At 46.0% G+C, this 17,098-nt stretch overlaps 1 protein-coding gene across 1 annotated transcript in view; it reads right to left on the bottom strand.

Moving 5' to 3' along the window:
* The window catches only part of NAALADL1 (N-acetylated alpha-linked acidic dipeptidase like 1), a 104,678-nt gene that overhangs the window by 75,425 nt on the left and 12,155 nt on the right, over window positions 1-17,098 (bottom strand). Inside the window, exons 3-4 of the mRNA XM_073554443.1 lie at window positions 16,265-16,386; window positions 8,234-8,353 (exon numbers count right to left, since the gene is read on the bottom strand). Of these exons, the coding sequence (XP_073410544.1) occupies window positions 8,234-8,353; window positions 16,265-16,386 (242 nt within the window). The remainder of the gene's footprint in view (window positions 1-8,233; window positions 8,354-16,264; window positions 16,387-17,098) is intronic.

Here is a 17,098-nt window from a genome sequence, read left to right on the forward strand (position 1 = left end):
GCAAGCTAGGGTTCAAGGCAGGGTGCAAGCTTGGAGCCACGCCAGGGTTCAAGGCAGGGTGCGTGCTTGGATACACGCCAGGATCAGGTTCACAGGACAGAGGCCTGCGCATGCCGGGGGGACACGCCAGGGACAAGTACAAGGACAGAGTCCTGCGCGTGCAGAGAGGCACGCCAGGGTCAAGGCGAGGCAGAGTCCTGCGCGTGCAGAGAGGCACGCCAGGGTCAGGTGAGGCAGAGTCCTGCGCGTGCAGAGAGGCACGCCAGGGTCAGGGTTCAAGGACAGGGTTAGGACCTGTGCGTGCAAGAGGGCACGACAGGGTACATAACAAGACCGGCGCGTACTTTTATAGAAGCACGGGGAGGTATGCCAAGGAGCAGGCGAGGGCCTGCGCGTGCTTTAGAGAGCACGTAGAGCGCAGTGCAGAAACAGCGAGAGGTGCAAGGGAGCACAGAGAGCACGGCTGGGGCACTAGCTAGCTGATCGGGTTGCGGCACTGACAGACGGGCAAGACTCCAGCGAACCCGGCTGAGGCATGGCAGGCGACACAGCTGTCACTGACCGACGAGCACGGCTGAGGCACAAGCAAGAGGGCACGGCTGAGGCACAAACAGGAGGCTAGGAAGGCCAGGTGCATGCAAAGAGCACATGAAGCAGCAAGGGAAGACAAGACAAGAAACCAGGCAGAGCTTAGGCAGAGTACGGAACCAGGAACGGAAGCATAGGCAGAAACACGGAACAAGAACAGAGCAAGAACAGAGCTAGCAGCGGAGCGTAGGCCGGAGCCCAGAGCCGGGCCAAGGCAGAGCCTTGGAACTAGCCTGGAAACGTGCAAGAGAGCACAATAGGAAAGAGTCTAGCAGCGGAGCGTAGGCCGAAGCCCAGAGCCGGGCCAAGACAGAGCCTTGGGACTAGACATGGAAAAGAGCACCAAAAGTAAGAGATGAGGAATGGTACGTGTGCCAGGGAGCACTACAGAACACCATAGGAGAGAGCGAGGCAGAGCAAGCAAAGACAGAGACCATAGGGAGGAACAAGGCAGAGCATAGCGAAGGCAAGACATGGCAGAAACAGGCAAGGCAGAGAATAACAGAAGGACTACAAGTCCAAGCAGGACAAGGACGAACATGGCACAACGGACAAACATAAGACAAGGCACGGGACAAGAGACGGAGTACGAGCTCGGAGCGTGTGCAGAGATGCACGACAGAGCAAAGTGCAAGGGCACAGAAAAGAGGAAGCGACCCAGCAGACCAAGCAGCCATGCAGGGAAGCAACACAATACTCAGCCCCTGAGCATAGGAAGGGGCGGTCTGAAATAGGGCATAGCACCTCCACTTCCGGGTCAGGACCAGGGGAGAACTTCCAGTTCAGTCCTCCAGGATCACAGAGAGCAGTCACATGATCAGGATTCCAGACATGCAGGGATGATTGCAGAACCAGTGCTGAAACCTAAGCAGGTCACATGATCAGAGTTCCAGACATGCAGAGACGATTGCAGAACCAGTGCTGAAACCTAGGCAGGTCACATGATCAGAGTTCCAGACCTGCAGAGATGAATGCAGAACCAACCTCTGCTGGAACATAGGAGGGGCACATGATCAGGGGTTCTAGACATGACGAGACGATCACTGAAGGCAGAGCCGAAACGCAGGCATCCCGCAGCTCAACAGTCATGAGGTGAGTGTGCACACTGCTCTTGGGAACATGCAGAATAGCAGACATGAGATGCGCGTGCACACCGCTCCCAGGGTCATGAGACAAAACAGACATGGCGTACATGACAGACATGGCAGACATGACACCGGCCTTGGAGGATGTTCATTCAGTTGTTTAATTTTGTAGAAAAAAAATGTCTTCCTTGGTCTACCAGTATGTTTGCCTTTAACAACCTTCCCATGTTGTTTGTATTTGGTCTAGATTTTAGACACAGCTGACTGTGAACAACCAACATCTTTTGCAACATTGCGTGATGATTTACCCTGTTTAAGAGTTTGATAATCCTCTCCTTTGTTTCAACTGACATCTCTCCTGTTGGAGCCATGATTCATGTCAGTCCACTTGGTGCAACAGCTCTCCAAGGTGTGATCACTCCTTTTTAGATGCAGACTAACGAGCAGATCTAATTTGATGCAGGTGTTAAGGTACCGTCACACCTAGCGACGCTATAATGATCCCGACAGCGATACGACACGATAGGGATCGTTGCCGCATCGCTATGTGGTCGCTATTGAGATGTCAGACAGTCCAATCTACCCAACGACGGAGCAATGATCTAGCGTGTCATAGCGACCTTTGTAACGATGTTGGTGGTCGTTGGGACTCTGTCACATTACATGTTCCATTGACGATTCACATCTCGACGAGGGATGTACTGTGTGACGCTATATTTACACAGGCGTGGATTGCGCTCCCTTTCTCACCGCCCCCTCAGCTGTGAATGGTGGACGCTACCGCGTCCTGATTGGCCTTGCATTTAAAAGAAGGTGATGTACTAGTGCTTCATTTCATTGTTCACGGTTTTTTTTCGGATTAGCAGAAGTGTTCTATTTGCGTTCAGCGCCTGGCCTAATAGCGTTCACCGGCTGTCCAAATAGCGTTCACGGGCTGTGATTCCAGATAGATACCAGACGCCCACTCAGTGTTGACGGTATGCATCTTTGGGGTATATTTTGCTGTACTTGAGGGTGGGCTATTGTTTAATCGCCTATCGTATGAAAGCCATTTTAGTTGGTGGGTTCATATCTGGCTCGCCCATATGCAATGGAATGCGCTCCCTTTCTCACCGCCCCCTCAGCTGTGAATGGTGGACACTACCGTGTCCTGATTGGCCGTGCATTTAAAAGAAGGTGACGTACTAGCGCTTCATTTCATTGTTCACGTTTTTTTTTGGTTAGCAGAAGTGTTCTATTTGCGTTCAGCGCCTGGCCTAATAGCGTTCACCGGCTGTCCAAATAGCGTTCACGGGCTGTGATTCCAGATAGATACCAGACGCCCACTCAGTGTTGACGGTATGTATCTTTGGGGTATATTTTGCTGTACTTGAGGGTGGGCTTTGTTTAATCGCCTATCGTATAAAAGCCGTTTTAGTTGGTGGGTTCATATCTGGCTCGCCCATATGCAATGGAATGATCAGCAATCAGTGTAAAAGCACGTATATTGCCATGCCCGGTAATGAATGGAATAGAATTGCATTTGTTGTTAAAGCCACACCTGGGTAATAGGGTGTTATGCAAGGTTACACGTAGCTTGTTGTAACTTCTTTACTGTGTAAATAGTAAACATATTTCAACTTTATTTTTTGCAGTTCGCTCCATCATGAACAAGGCGCAGTGTTCGATAGTGGTGGCTGCCTTGCTGGCTGAGGAAGCTCGCCGTCGTGATGAGGCCCAGACCCTGGAGAGGCATTCCAAAAGAAAACGTCGAATGTGGACCAGAGAGTGGCTGCAGAGGAGGTCCGAATTCACACACATGCAGCTCGTCAGACAGCTGCAGGACAAAAATCCACACGATTTCCGGAACTTCCTGCGGATGTCGGAGGAAACGTTTATCTATTTATCGGAGCTAATTTCTCCACTTATTCAAAGGAGGGATACAAGAATGCGTTCTGCCATCCCCGTAGATGAAAGATTGGCAGTCACGCTGAGATTCCTGGCCACCGGGCGCTCATTTCAGGACCTGCATTTCTCTGCCGCTATTTCAAGGCCCCTCCTCAGTGTTCTTATTCCGGAGACATGCAGAGCGATTTTCGAGTGTCTACGCAGCTTCATGGAATTTCCTAAAACGTCCGAGGATTGGAAACAGATAGCCTCCGATTTCGAGGAACTCTGGCAGTTTCCAAATTGTGGTGGTGCCTTGGACGGGAAACATGTCCGCATCACCCAACCACCAAACAGCGGGTCATACTTCTACAATTACAAGGGCTACTTTAGTATCATCTTGATGGCCCTTGTTAACGCAAAGTATGAATTTATTTATGTGAACGTGGGGATGAACGGAAGGGTTTCCGATGGGGGGGTTTTGGAACATACCCATTTCAGAGAAAGTTTATTTGGCTCTGACCTTCAGTTGCCTTCAAACTCGGACACTCGAGGAAACATGAACTTTGTGTTTGTGGGCGATGAGGCCTTCCCACTTAATCCACATTTGCTGAAACCGTTCCCCCTAAAAACTATAATGCCAGAAAGACGTATTTTCAATTACCGCTTGTCAAGGGCACGCCGAGTGGTTGAAAATGCCTTTGGGATCATGGCCAAACGGTTCCGTGTATTGCACACGCCAATGAACATGAAACTTGACTCAATTGACTCTGTGGTGATGGCCTGCTGTGTGCTACACAACTTTCTCCGTCGGCGAGATTCCAGTTCGTACTGCCCGCCAGGGTTCATGGACTCTGTGGACGCAACAAATGGCGAAGTTCAGCTGGGTGAATGGCGTTCGAACGCACCCGCAATAGCGGACCTTAGACCTCTTGGACCAGGCAGATACACCCAGGATGCCAAGGCCTGCCGTTAAGAGTATTGCCATTATTTCAATGGTCCTGGCACTGTTCCTTGGCAGCATCAGCAGTGAATTGTTTTAAATTGTTTGTTGTACCATGTTTTTAAATAAACTCTTTTATACATTCTGTCGTAACAAAATAAATTTGTATTCACCAATATTAGTTTGCTGTGTATATTTCTTCTTAAAGCAGATTAAGGTACATGCAACTGTGAAAAGTGGTTTGCTTTTGGAACGCAAAAGAGTCCCGTTTTGGGGTTTTATGGCGCGGTGAAAAACTTTAAGGTCGCTATAGCGTCCTATAAACCGCCGCATGGCAACAATAAATCAGGGTGGAGCTGTAGCGTCGTGGGCGTGTGTTATGACCTAACTGCGGCCTATACTTTTTGACATGGCGACCAGGCGGCGCTCAAGTCACTGGGGTGATGCAGAGGTGCGGTTTCTAATCAGGGAGGTGGATGAGCAGGATTATGCATGCACGCAGCTGCATCCACACCCTGTACTCCATAAGCAGGCAGTACTCCGTTGCATTAGGCGGGGCTTGGCCAGACAATTTGGAGTGGATCGGTCGACCACACAGATCAGGAAAAAGCTTGCTGATCTGCGCTACCGCTCAAGCAATCGTATTGCCCGTGTCCGTACCCAGATGGTCTCCCAGCGTGGTAAGTGCACATTGTACAGACACCTGCACACTACCAGCACAGACACACGGACCCCAATATAGTCGCTGAAAACTCCCTCCCAGAACTCGCACACACCCGCACACTAATAGCACAGACACACGGACCCCAATATAGTCGCTGAAAACTCCCTCCCAGAACTCGCACACACCCCGCACACTACCAGCACAGACACACGGACCCCAATATAGTCGCTGAAAACTCCCTCCCAGAACTCGCACACACCCCGCACACTACCAGCACAGACACACGGACCCCAATATAGTCGCTGAAAACTCCCTCCCAGAACTCGCACACACCCCGCACACTACCAGCACAGACACACGGACCCCAATATAGTCGCTGAAAACTCCCTCCCAGAACTCGCACACACCCCGCACACTACCAGCACAGACACACGGACCCCAATATAGTCGCTGAAAACTCCCTCCCAGAACTCGCACACACCCGCACACTAATAGCACAGACACACGGACCCCAATATAGTCGCTGAAAACTCCCTCCCAGAACTCGCACACACCCGCACACTACCAGCACAGACACACGGACCCCAATATAGTCGCTGAAAACTCCCTCCCAGAACTCGCACACACCCGCACACTAATAGCACAGACACACGGACCCCAATATAGTCGCTGAAAACTCCCTCCCAGAAATCGCACACACCCGCACACTACCAGCACAGACACACGGACCCCAATATAGTCGCTGAAAACTCCCTCCCAGAACTCGCACACACCCGCACACTAATAGCACAGACACACGGACCCCAATATAGTCGCTGAAAACTCCCTCCCAGAACTCGCACACACCCGCACACTACCAGCACAGACACACAGACCCCAATATAGTCGCTGAAAACTCCCTCCCAGAACTCGCACACACCCGCACACTACCAGCACAGACACACGGACCCCAATATAGTCGCTGAAAACTCCCTCCCAGAACTCGCACACACCTGCACACTCATAGCACAGACACACGAACCCCAATATAGTCGCTGAAAACTCCCTCCCAGAACTCGCACACACCCGCACACTACCAGCACAGACACACGGACCCCAATATAGTCGCTGAAAACTCCCTCCCAGAACTCGCACACACCCGCACACTACAAGCACAGACACACGGACCCCAATATAGTCGCTGAAAACTCCCTCCCAGAACTCGCACACACCCGCACACTACCAGCACAGACACACGGACCCTAATATAGTCGCTGAAAACTCCCTCCCAGAACTCGCACACACCCGCACACTACCAGCACAGACACAAAAACCCCTATATAGTCCCTGAATTTTTTTTTTTTCTTTTTTGCATCCAGATATCGCGAACCAAGTGGGAACAGAAGATGAAGAGCCAGAGCCACTGCCAGACACACCGGAAAACGGAGGAGAGGATGCACGAGGATCCGGTTGGAACATTAGCCCCTCATCCTCTGAAGAATCGGAGGCAGGGAGAAACCATAAGAGTTTATTAAAAAAATAAATTAACCGATAATTTGTATCATGTTTTGTATTGTAAAGTTAGAAAATTTCATACCATAGGAACCCCAACACCTGAAGAGCTCCTGCAGTCACTGAGGAGAGTGACAAAAGCAGTGGAGGACCACAAACAGCTGCTGTTAAGGGCGGCGGCGGCCCAAGCACGTGGCGCAAGACGATAATTTTTTTGTTGTTGTTTTTATGTAAGTTCTTGTTTCATTACAGTTGCCGAAAAGACGGCGATAAAAAAAAAAAATTACAAACATCAACACTTGTTTGCGTTTTTTGTATAAAAAAAAAACACTCGCTGTAATGCATGATAACGCTTTTCATTCCTATTGCGACACATTTTTGTTAATCAACGTCAAAGTAAAAAGAAGAATTAATTCCAATAAAGTAGAAACACAGGAAAAGTTTATTAAAACACAACAACCAATAAAGAATAACATTGCTTAGATTATATAAAAAATTTTTAAACAATTAAATAATTTTTACACAGATTATTGAACAAAAATTTAAAAAGTTACAATTCTTGACACTGATTTTCAGAATTTGAAAAAAACCGTCTTGGCGGAGAAGCAAGTTGGGAGATAAAAGACTGCGAGTATTGAGGAAAATGGTGGTTGGGTGGGGTTTGCAGATGAGTTAGCTGTGGCCCAATCCTCCGCACTGGTGTGCTCCGAAGTGGCTCTTGAACTTCTGGCCAAGAAGGCTCACGGGTGATCGATCTTTTTACGGTTGAGGTTTCATCCAATCGACCGGAATCAGCTTCACTCAATGTTTCAAATATCACCCGTTCAGCATGTTTACGCTGGTTAGCATCCAGCTTTCCCAGGCGATCAGCCATGAATTGGGCAAAGGTGTCCATGGCCGAGCTTGCCATTATATGCTTGGCCAAACACATAAGGTCTGGGGATGTGGGCAAAGTTTCCTTCCTCTTGGGAGTCTTTTGCCGTCGGCATTGGGGAGCAGGTTGTTGACTTGAGCCCTCCGATGCGTCATCCAAACTACGATCACATTTTGGGAATGAAAATTTACAGGGTGATTCCATAATTTTTTCCCTCAGAATTGAGTGATTCCATAATTTTTCCCATATGCTTGATTTAAAAAAGTAATCATTACTGACTACCACATTTTTTGTTCTTGATTTCTTTTAGTGTTTCTTAAAGCCAGAAAATTGCCATTTGAAATGACTTTAGTTTTGCGCCTTGTCTGTGATCTGCTTTTTTCTACAAAATTAAACTAAATGAACATCCTCCAAGGCCGGTGATTCCATAAGTTTTGCCAGGGCTGGTATATATTAATGGAAATGCTTATCCAAGTGATCTTTCAGCAGAATGCAGGCTGTCACCAATGTATGTGTAAACCAGCCTGTGAATGGACTATAGACATAGACTGTTGCAAAACCCATCAGCTTATGCAGCCTAGAGCAAATTCCACCAGAAACTGAACAAACTGAGATTCTCAGCAGCCCTGGGGGTCATTAGAACATCTCTCTACAAATATATTTTGGCAAATAACATTGTTTCTGTATGAGGAATTTCCTGATAGAGATTAAAAAAATGGCACCTTAGTTGACCTGCCAGCTCCTCCGTAGCGCACAATGGCAATGGTCCCAGCCAGATTTACAGTTTTACTAAGAGCTTCAAAGTCACTCAGTTTACCTTGATTGGCGTATACCAGCTTTCCCTGTAAGGCAAAAAAAGGATCAATCATGTTAAGCCGATTTTTACTTACAGTAATATTAACCCTTTTGTTTCTGCCTCCGCCGGAGGCGGCGCATGCGCAGATGGAGATTTTGGCGCTGAGATCTTGTCTCCTGAAATCTTGGTGCCGAGATATCCATCTGCACATATGCCATTTTCCCAGAGTTCACCGCAATGTAAACCATGGAAGTACTGAGGCTTTAACAAAATGTTGGCGGAACCACCGAGCACGCAGCGTCGCACCTCCGAACACTCCACTAGCGATATCGCTACATGTGATACTCACCTCTGATCGGCTCCCCCGCTGGTTATCGCTGATCGTGCGAGATCAGCCTGGTCCATTTCTCGTCGTCGGCTTCCTGCTGGCGCCGATGAGCAAGCCATGGAAGCAGGCGGAAGACGGTCACCCTCGCCACGTCTGACAGGTAAGTACAACCGCTGCTGCATCGCTAGTGAGATCTGCCTGTTTGACAGCTTACTAGCGACCCTTTAGCGATGCACCAGCGATCCTGACCAGGTCATATTGTGGTCGGGATCGCTGTTGCATCGCTAAATGTAACGGGGCCTTAAGTATGTTGTCAAAACTTTATACCATGTCTTATGTTACTTTCAAATATCTATGTTGTCTATATACAAGTTGCAGTAAAACTTTTTATAATTAGATAAATTAAAATCAGATGTCACTGGACTCCTGGCAGCATCTCCTCTGTCAGTAGAGGATTAAATTAGCCAGGAGTTTGCTGTGAATCTACAGGGATAATAAATGCTGTCTGTGTGTTCTCTGGCTAGAAAAGAGGTGCTAATATATGCAGGGCAGAATTGCTACTAAGTAGACTGGACGTCTCCAGAAAATACCAGGGACATCACATTCGATCAATGGAATATTTCTATGCCATATATAAAATAATCTTAGGTCAACAAAATCCACTGATATATCTATATTAACCCCTTCACCCCCAAGGGTGGTTTGCACGTTCATGACCGGGCCAATTTTTACAATTCTGACCACTGTACCTTTATGAGGTCATAACTCTGGAACGCTTCCATTGATCCCGGTGATTATGACATTGTTTTCTCGTGACATATTGTACTTCATGTTAGTGGTAAAATTTCATTCATATAACTTGCGGTTATTTGTGAAAAAAACGGAAATTTCGAAAATTTCGCAATTTTCCAAATTTGAATTTTTATGCCCTTAAATCACAGAGATATGGCACACAAAAAACTTGATAAGTAACATTTCCCACATGTTTACTTTACATCAGCACAATTTTGGAACCAAAATTTTTTTTAGTTAGGAAGTTATAAGGGTTAAAAGTTGACCAGCGATTTCTCATTTTTACAACACCATTTTATTTTTAGGACCACATCACATTTGAAGCCACTTTGAGGGGTCTATATGATAGAAAATACCCAAAAGTGACACCATTCTAAAAACTGAACCCCTTAAGGTGCTCAAAACCACATTCAAGAAGTTTATTAACCCATTAGGTGCGTCACAGGAATTTTTTCGAATATTTAAAAAGAAATGAACATCTAACTTTTTTTCACAAAAAAAATACTTCAGGTTCAATTTTTTTTATTTTACCAAGGGTAACAGGAGAAATTGGACTGCAAAAGTTATTGTGCAATTTGTCCTGAGTACGCTGCTACCTGATTTGTGGGGGGGAACGACTGTTTCGGCGCATGGCAGAGCTCAGAATGGAAGGAGCGCCGTTTGACTTTTTCAATGCAAAATTGGATGGAATTCAGATCGGACGCCATGTCACGTTTGGAGAGTCCCTGATGTACCTAAACAGTGGAAACCCCCTACAAGTGACCCCATTTTGGAAACTAGACCCCCCAAGGAACTTATCTAGATATGTGGTGAGAACTTTGAACCCACAAGGGCTTTACAGAAGTTTATAACGTACAGCGGTACAATTAAAAAATCATATTTTTTCCACAAAAATGATCTTTTCACCCCAATTTTTATTTTCCCAAGGGTAACAGGACCCTAAAAGTTATTGTGCAATTTGTCCTGAGTACGCTGATACCCCACATGTGGGGGTAAACCACTATTTGGGTGCATGGCAGAGCTCGGAAGGGAAGCAGTGCCATTTGACGTTTTTGGCTGGAATTGAGATCGGACACCATGTCGCGTTTGGAAAACCCCTGATGTACCAAAACAGTGGAAACACCCCACAAATGACACCATTTTGGAAACTAGACCCCCTAAGGAACTTATCTAGATGTGTGGTGAGAACTTTGAACCCCCATGGGCTTCACAGAAGTTTATAACATAAAGCCATACAATTAAAAAATCATATTTTTTCCACAAAAATGAGCTTTTCACCCTCAATTCTTATTTTTCCAAGGGTAACAGGACCCTAAAAGTTATTGTGCAATTTGTCCTGAGTACGCTGATACCCCACATGTGGGGGTAAACCACTATTTGGGCGCATGGCAGAGCTCGGAAGGGAAGCAGCGCCATTTGACGTTTTTGGCTGGAATTGAGATCGGACACCATGTCGCGTTTGGAAAACCCCTGATGTACCAAAACAGTGGAAATCCCCCACAAATGACACCATTTTGGAAACTAGACCCCCTAAGGAACTTATCTAGATGTATGGTGAGCACTTTGACCCCCCCAGTGCTTCACAGAAGTTTATAATGCCCAGGCGTGAAAATAAATAATTCGTATTTTTTCCACAAACATGATCTTTTAGTCACCATTTTTTTATTTTCCCAAGGGTACCAGGAGAAATTGGACCCCAAAAGTTGTTGTCCAATTTGTCCTGAGTATGCTGATACCCCATATGTGGGAGAAAACTACTGTATGGGCACACGTCGGGGCTCGGAAGGGAAGTAGTGACGTTTTGGAATGCAGACTTTGATGGAATGGTCTGCGGGTGTCATGTTGCCTTTGGAGAGCCCCTAATGTACCTAAACAGTGGAAACCCCCACACAAATGACACCATTTTGTAAACTAGACCCCCCAAGGAACTTATCTAGATGTGTGGTGAGCACTTTGAACCCCCCAGTGCTTCACAGAAGTTTATAACGCCCGGGCGTGAAAATAAAAAATTCGTATTTTTTCCACAAACATGATCTTTTAGTCACCATTTTTTTATTTTCCCAAGGGTACCAGGAGAAATTGGACCCCAAAAGTTGTTGTCCAATTTGTCCTGAGTATGCTGATACCCCATATGTGGGAGAAAACTACTGTATGGGCACACGTCGGGGCTCGGAAGGGAAGTAGTGACGTTTTGGAATGCAGACTTTGATGGAATGGTCTGCGGGTGTCATGTTGCCTTTGGAGAGCCCCTAATGTACCTAAACAGTGGAAACCCCCCACAAATGACACCATTTTGTAAACTAGACCCCCCAAGGAACTTATCTAGATGTGTGGTGAGCACTTTGAACCCCCCAGTGCTTCACAGAAGTTTATAACGCCCGGGCGTGAAAATAAAAAATTCGTATTTTTTCCACAAACATGATCTTTTAGTCACCATTTTTTTATTTTCCCAAGGGTACCAGGAGAAATTGGACCCCAAAAGTTGTTGTCCAATTTGTCCTGAGTATGCTGATACCCCATATGTGGGAGAAAACTACTGTATGGGCACACGTCGGGGCTCGGAAGGGAAGTAGTGACGTTTTGGAATGCAGACTTTGATGGAATGGTCTGCGGGTGTCATGTTGCCTTTGGAGAGCCCCTAATGTACCTAAACAGTGGAAACCCCCCACAAATGACCCCATTTTGAAAACTAGACCCCCTAAGGAACTTATCTAGATGTGAGGTGAGCACTTTGAACCCCCAAGGGCTTCACAGAAGTTTATAATGCCAGGGCATGAAAATAAAAAAATCGTATTTTTTCCACAAACATGATCAATTAGTCCCCAATTTTTTTATTTTCCCAAGGGTAACAGGAGAAATTGGACCCCCAAAAGTTGTTGTCCAATTTGGCCTGAGTACGCTGACACCCCATATGTGGGAGAAAACTACTGTATGGACACACGTCGGGGCTCGGAAGGGAAGCAGTGACGTTTTGGAATGCAGACTTTGATGGAATGGTCTGCGGGTGTCATGTGCGTTTGGAGAGCCCCTGATGTACCTAAACTATTGAAACTCCCCACAAGTGACCCCATTTTGGACACTAGATCCCCCACGGAACTTATCTAGATGTGTGGTGAGCACTTTGAACCCCCAAGTGCTTCACAGAAGTTTATAACACTCGGACGTGAAAATAAAAAAATCATTTTTTTCCACAAAAATGATATTTTTGCCCCCAATTTTTTATTTTCCTAAGGGTAACAGGAGAAATTGGACCCCAAAAATTGTTTTGCAATTTGTCCTGAGTAGGCTGATACCCTACATGTGGGGGTAAAACACTGTTTGGGCGCATGGCAGAGCTTGGAAGGGAAGGAGCACCATTTGACTTTTTCAACTCAGAATTGGCTGGAATTGAGATCAGACGCCATGTTGCATTTGGAGAGCACCTGATGTGCCCAAACAGTGGAAACCCCCAATTATAACTCCAACACGAACCCCAACACACAACTAACCCTAGCCCTAACCCTAGCCCTAACCCTAGCCCTAACCCTAGCCCTAACCCTAAGGCTGTGTGCACACGCTGCGGATTTTGCTGCGGTTCCGCAGCGGTTTTGGCAGGTGTACAGTACCATGATTCCCTATGGGAATCAAAAACCGCAGTGCAGACGGTGCGGAATTTTCCACGCGGATTATCTGCGGTTTTCAATCCGCAGAAAGAATTGACATGTCAATTCTTTCTGCGGATTCTCCTGCGGTTTGCCATCTCCTCTATTGAGGAGATGAAAAACCGCAGGACAAAACCGCAGAGCAATCCGCAGGTAAAACCGCAGGTCTTTTGACCTGCGGTTTCACATGCGGATTTTACAAAATCCGCGCGGATGAATCCGCACCTAATCCGCAGCGTGTGCACACAGCCTTACCTTAACGGGAAAATGGAGATAAATACTTTTTTTTTAGTTTTATTATTTTTCCCTAACTAAGGGGGTGATAACGGGGGGTTTGATTTACTATTTATGGCGGTTTTTATGTTTGGCGGCTGTCACACGCTAAAAGACGCTTTTTATTGTAAAATAGTTTTTGCATCACCACATTTTGAGAGCTATAATTTTTCCGTATTTTGACCCACTGAGTCATGTGAGGTCTTATTTTTTGCGGGATGAGTTGACGTTTTTATTGGTACCATTTTCGGGCACGTGACATTTTTTGATCGCTTTTTATTCCTATTTTTGGGACGCAGAATGAACAAAAACCAGCGTTTCATGAATTTCTTTTGGGGGGGTGCGTTTACACCGTTCCGCGTGCGGTAAAATTGATAAAGCGGTTTTATTCTTCGGGTCAGTACGGTTACAGCGATACCTCATTTAGGTCGTTTTTTTATGTTTTTGTCGGTTTTATGCAATGAAAACTATTTTATATAAAAAATAATTATTTTTGCATCGCTTTATTCTGTGAGCTATAACTTTTTTATTTTTTCGCTGATGATGCTGTGTGGTGGCTCGTTTTTTGCGGGACAAGATGACGTTTTCAGCGGTACCATGGATATTTATATGTGTCTTTTTGATCGTGCGTTATTACACTTTTTGTTTGGCGGTATGATAATAAATCATTATTTTTTGCTTCGTTTTTTATTTTTATTTTTTAAGGGGTTCGCTAAAAGGGTTAACTAATGGGACAGTTTTATAGGGCGGGTCATTACGGACGCGGCGATACCTAATATGTGTACTTTTATTGTTTGTTTTTTTTATTATTTCCAAAAAATGGATTTATTGAGGGAATATTTTTTTTTTTTTCCTAATTTATTTGGCGATTTTTTTAAATTTATTTTTACATTTTTTTTTAATTTTTTTTTTACTTTATTACATAGTCCCAGGTGGGACATCACTGTCCTGTGACAGATCGCTGATCTGTCACATCACAGATCACTGTGACAGATCAGCAATCTGTCACAGGCATTGAAGAAGACTTCCTCTTGCCTGCGCTTTGCAGGCACTGAGGAAGCCAGCTTCCTCAGGTCCCCGAAGGCCCCCGTCGCCATCTTGGATTCAGGGGCCTGGGGGATAGGAGCCCCCCGCAGCAGCGCTGCACATTGCGCTGCTGTGGGGGGCTCAGGGAAGCACGGAGGGAGCCCCCTCCCTGCCGATGCTTCCCTTTAACTCCCGGTACACTGCGATCATGTTTGATCGCGGTGTGCAAGGGGTTAACGTGTCGGGGGCGGTCCGTGACCGCCCCTGACACATAGTGCCGGGTGTCAGCTGTGATAATCAGCTGACACCCGGCCGCGATCAGCGGCGCTCACCACGTGGGCGCCGCTGATCGCGGTAGACGTACTATCCCGTCCACGGTCATACGGGCCCGGGTACCGTGGACGGGATAGTACGTCGGATGTCAGGAAGGGGTTAAAGGGACATATTAATCACTTCTGTAGTCTCAAGCACCACAATTTTCAGCTTTGGGAAAACACATAAATATAATATCCACTTGCATTATGGATGGATCATAGTCATGTTTGGTGTGTCTAGGATGGTGGCTCAGTGGTTAACACTGTTGCTTTGCAGTGCTGCGGTCCTGGGTTCAAATCCCACCAAGGACAACATCTGCAAGGTGTTTGTATGTTTTCTCTAGGTTCTCCGGTTTCCTCCCACACTCCAAAGACATTCTGATAGGGAATTTAGATTGTGAGCCACAATGGGGACAGTGATGTCTGTAAAGTGCTGTGGAATAAGATAGTGCGATATGAAGAATGCATAATAAATAAGTATGCTTGAAATATGGCAGCTATATTGTTCTACAAGGTGGTCCTTGGGAGGGGAAATATTACATATGTTAAAATTAGGTCCTGCACCCATTTATCGTTGCAAACCATTAGCTATCCATCCTAAGGGATGAAGGGTGGGAATGAGACCCATTAAAATTGTTCATTCAGGGAAATTTACTGTCACACTTAGCGATGCACCAGCAATCCCGACCAGTGATATGACGCGGTCAGGATCGCTGGTGCGTCGCTAGTGAGCTGCCACACAGGCAGATCTCACCAGCGACATAGCGGGGGTCACTACTTACCTGTCAGATGAGGCGATCCTGACGTCCTCCCGCCCGCGTCGGCGCCACAGGAAGCTGACGACGAGAAACGGTCCATGCCGATCTCGCGCGACCAGCGGGGGAGCCGGTCGGAGGTAAGTATCAGACATAGCTATAACGTCACAAAATCAGTGACGTTATAGCGATATTGCTTAGTGTGACAGGCCCTTTAGAGAAACAATGAGTATCGTAGATTTGTCCAAATTTCCGATGTTTTTATTTATACATTTTGTTTTTCATACTGTTTTTGCCTTGTGTGTACGTCTTTCTTCTTAAATCTTTTTTTTTTTTTAAACTTTATAAGCGCTGTACACTTCTTTCATATATTAAATTTAAAATGTAATAAGCGTAGCGTGTTCCTTGCTGCTCTAAACGTACCCACAACCTCAAAGAGGGAAAGTATAGCCTGGTTATGTTTCCTTGTGCAAGCCAGAGTGCAATCAATGTACCTGTCTGGTGCTTGGAAAAGCTGGGTGTGCTTGTGTACCAAGGTCAGGCATCTTGCCTGCCTAACAAAACAGCGAGTAGTGGCAGCAAGAAATGTGATGTGGATGTGTGGCTGCCTGTGGGGCGCGCTTAGCTCCTTGTCGGTTTATTGGTATCGTTGTGTGCACCAGTGAGTGTGCGAAGCGGAGTCCCCCTTCACAACTGAATAAAGTTTGCAGCCAGTGGGCGATGTTTGTATCACAACTATATCAACGTTTCTGGTCGTCAGATACTATTGGGTGGTCCCATGTCCAGTTCCTACGTGAAATACAAGTCATGTACTAGTACTCGGCATACCTTTACATTACCACTGGGCCCATACGCAGCATATGGCTTCACCACATTCGGATGTGCTTGATCTGTGGTTAAATGTTTTTCAGAGAGTTCTGACTGGAATGGCTTGTTACCATTTGCTAAAACTGATGTGTGACAAAAAAAGACAGAAGAATTAATTAAAAAATGTTGATAATTGAAAAATATAGTTAAAACCAAACTTATTCAACCCCCACTGCAAATGATTATTATTAGCAAAAAAATACAAACTCTCTGCTGTTTCAATTAAACAAAAACAATATAAAGAGTTCAACACAACTAATAAAACAAGTGGATGACTCATCCAGTCCAGGCTCCGACTGGCCCATAGGGGAACCGGAGAATGCACCGGTAGGCCGCCCCTGTGAAGGATTGCTAATGAGTAGTGCTACTACACTTGATTCATAATTTCCATAAAAATGTATAATTTAATAATTTATTAAACAAGTTAGCCAAATTAATATTACATAGAAGCAAACATAAATTTGTGTACTAGGGTCAAGTTATTTTTGCATGTAGCTGAACAGTGGGCACCAAGAAGCAATGTTACTGGAGGGCCTTTGCCAACCCAGACCGACATTGATCCAGTCTCAGGATTCTTCAACCCATTGATGACAAGCATCTTTATACTTAAAGCAGGGGCGTAACTAGAACTGATTGGGCCCCATAGCAAACTTTTAAACAGGGCCCCCTTAAAGACACACCCCCTCAAAACCACACCCCCTACAAGACACACACCCTTACTGATAATGCATACTAGAGCCACATTAAGTAACAGAATTAGAAATAATGTAACACAATTATTCCTAGTCCTGTAAC

This window comes from Dendrobates tinctorius, unplaced genomic scaffold (genome assembly GCF_039654945.1).
Source record: "Dendrobates tinctorius isolate UK_male_01 unplaced genomic scaffold, ASM3965494v1 ptg000211l, whole genome shotgun sequence".
NCBI lineage: Eukaryota > Metazoa > Chordata > Amphibia > Anura > Dendrobatidae > Dendrobates > Dendrobates tinctorius.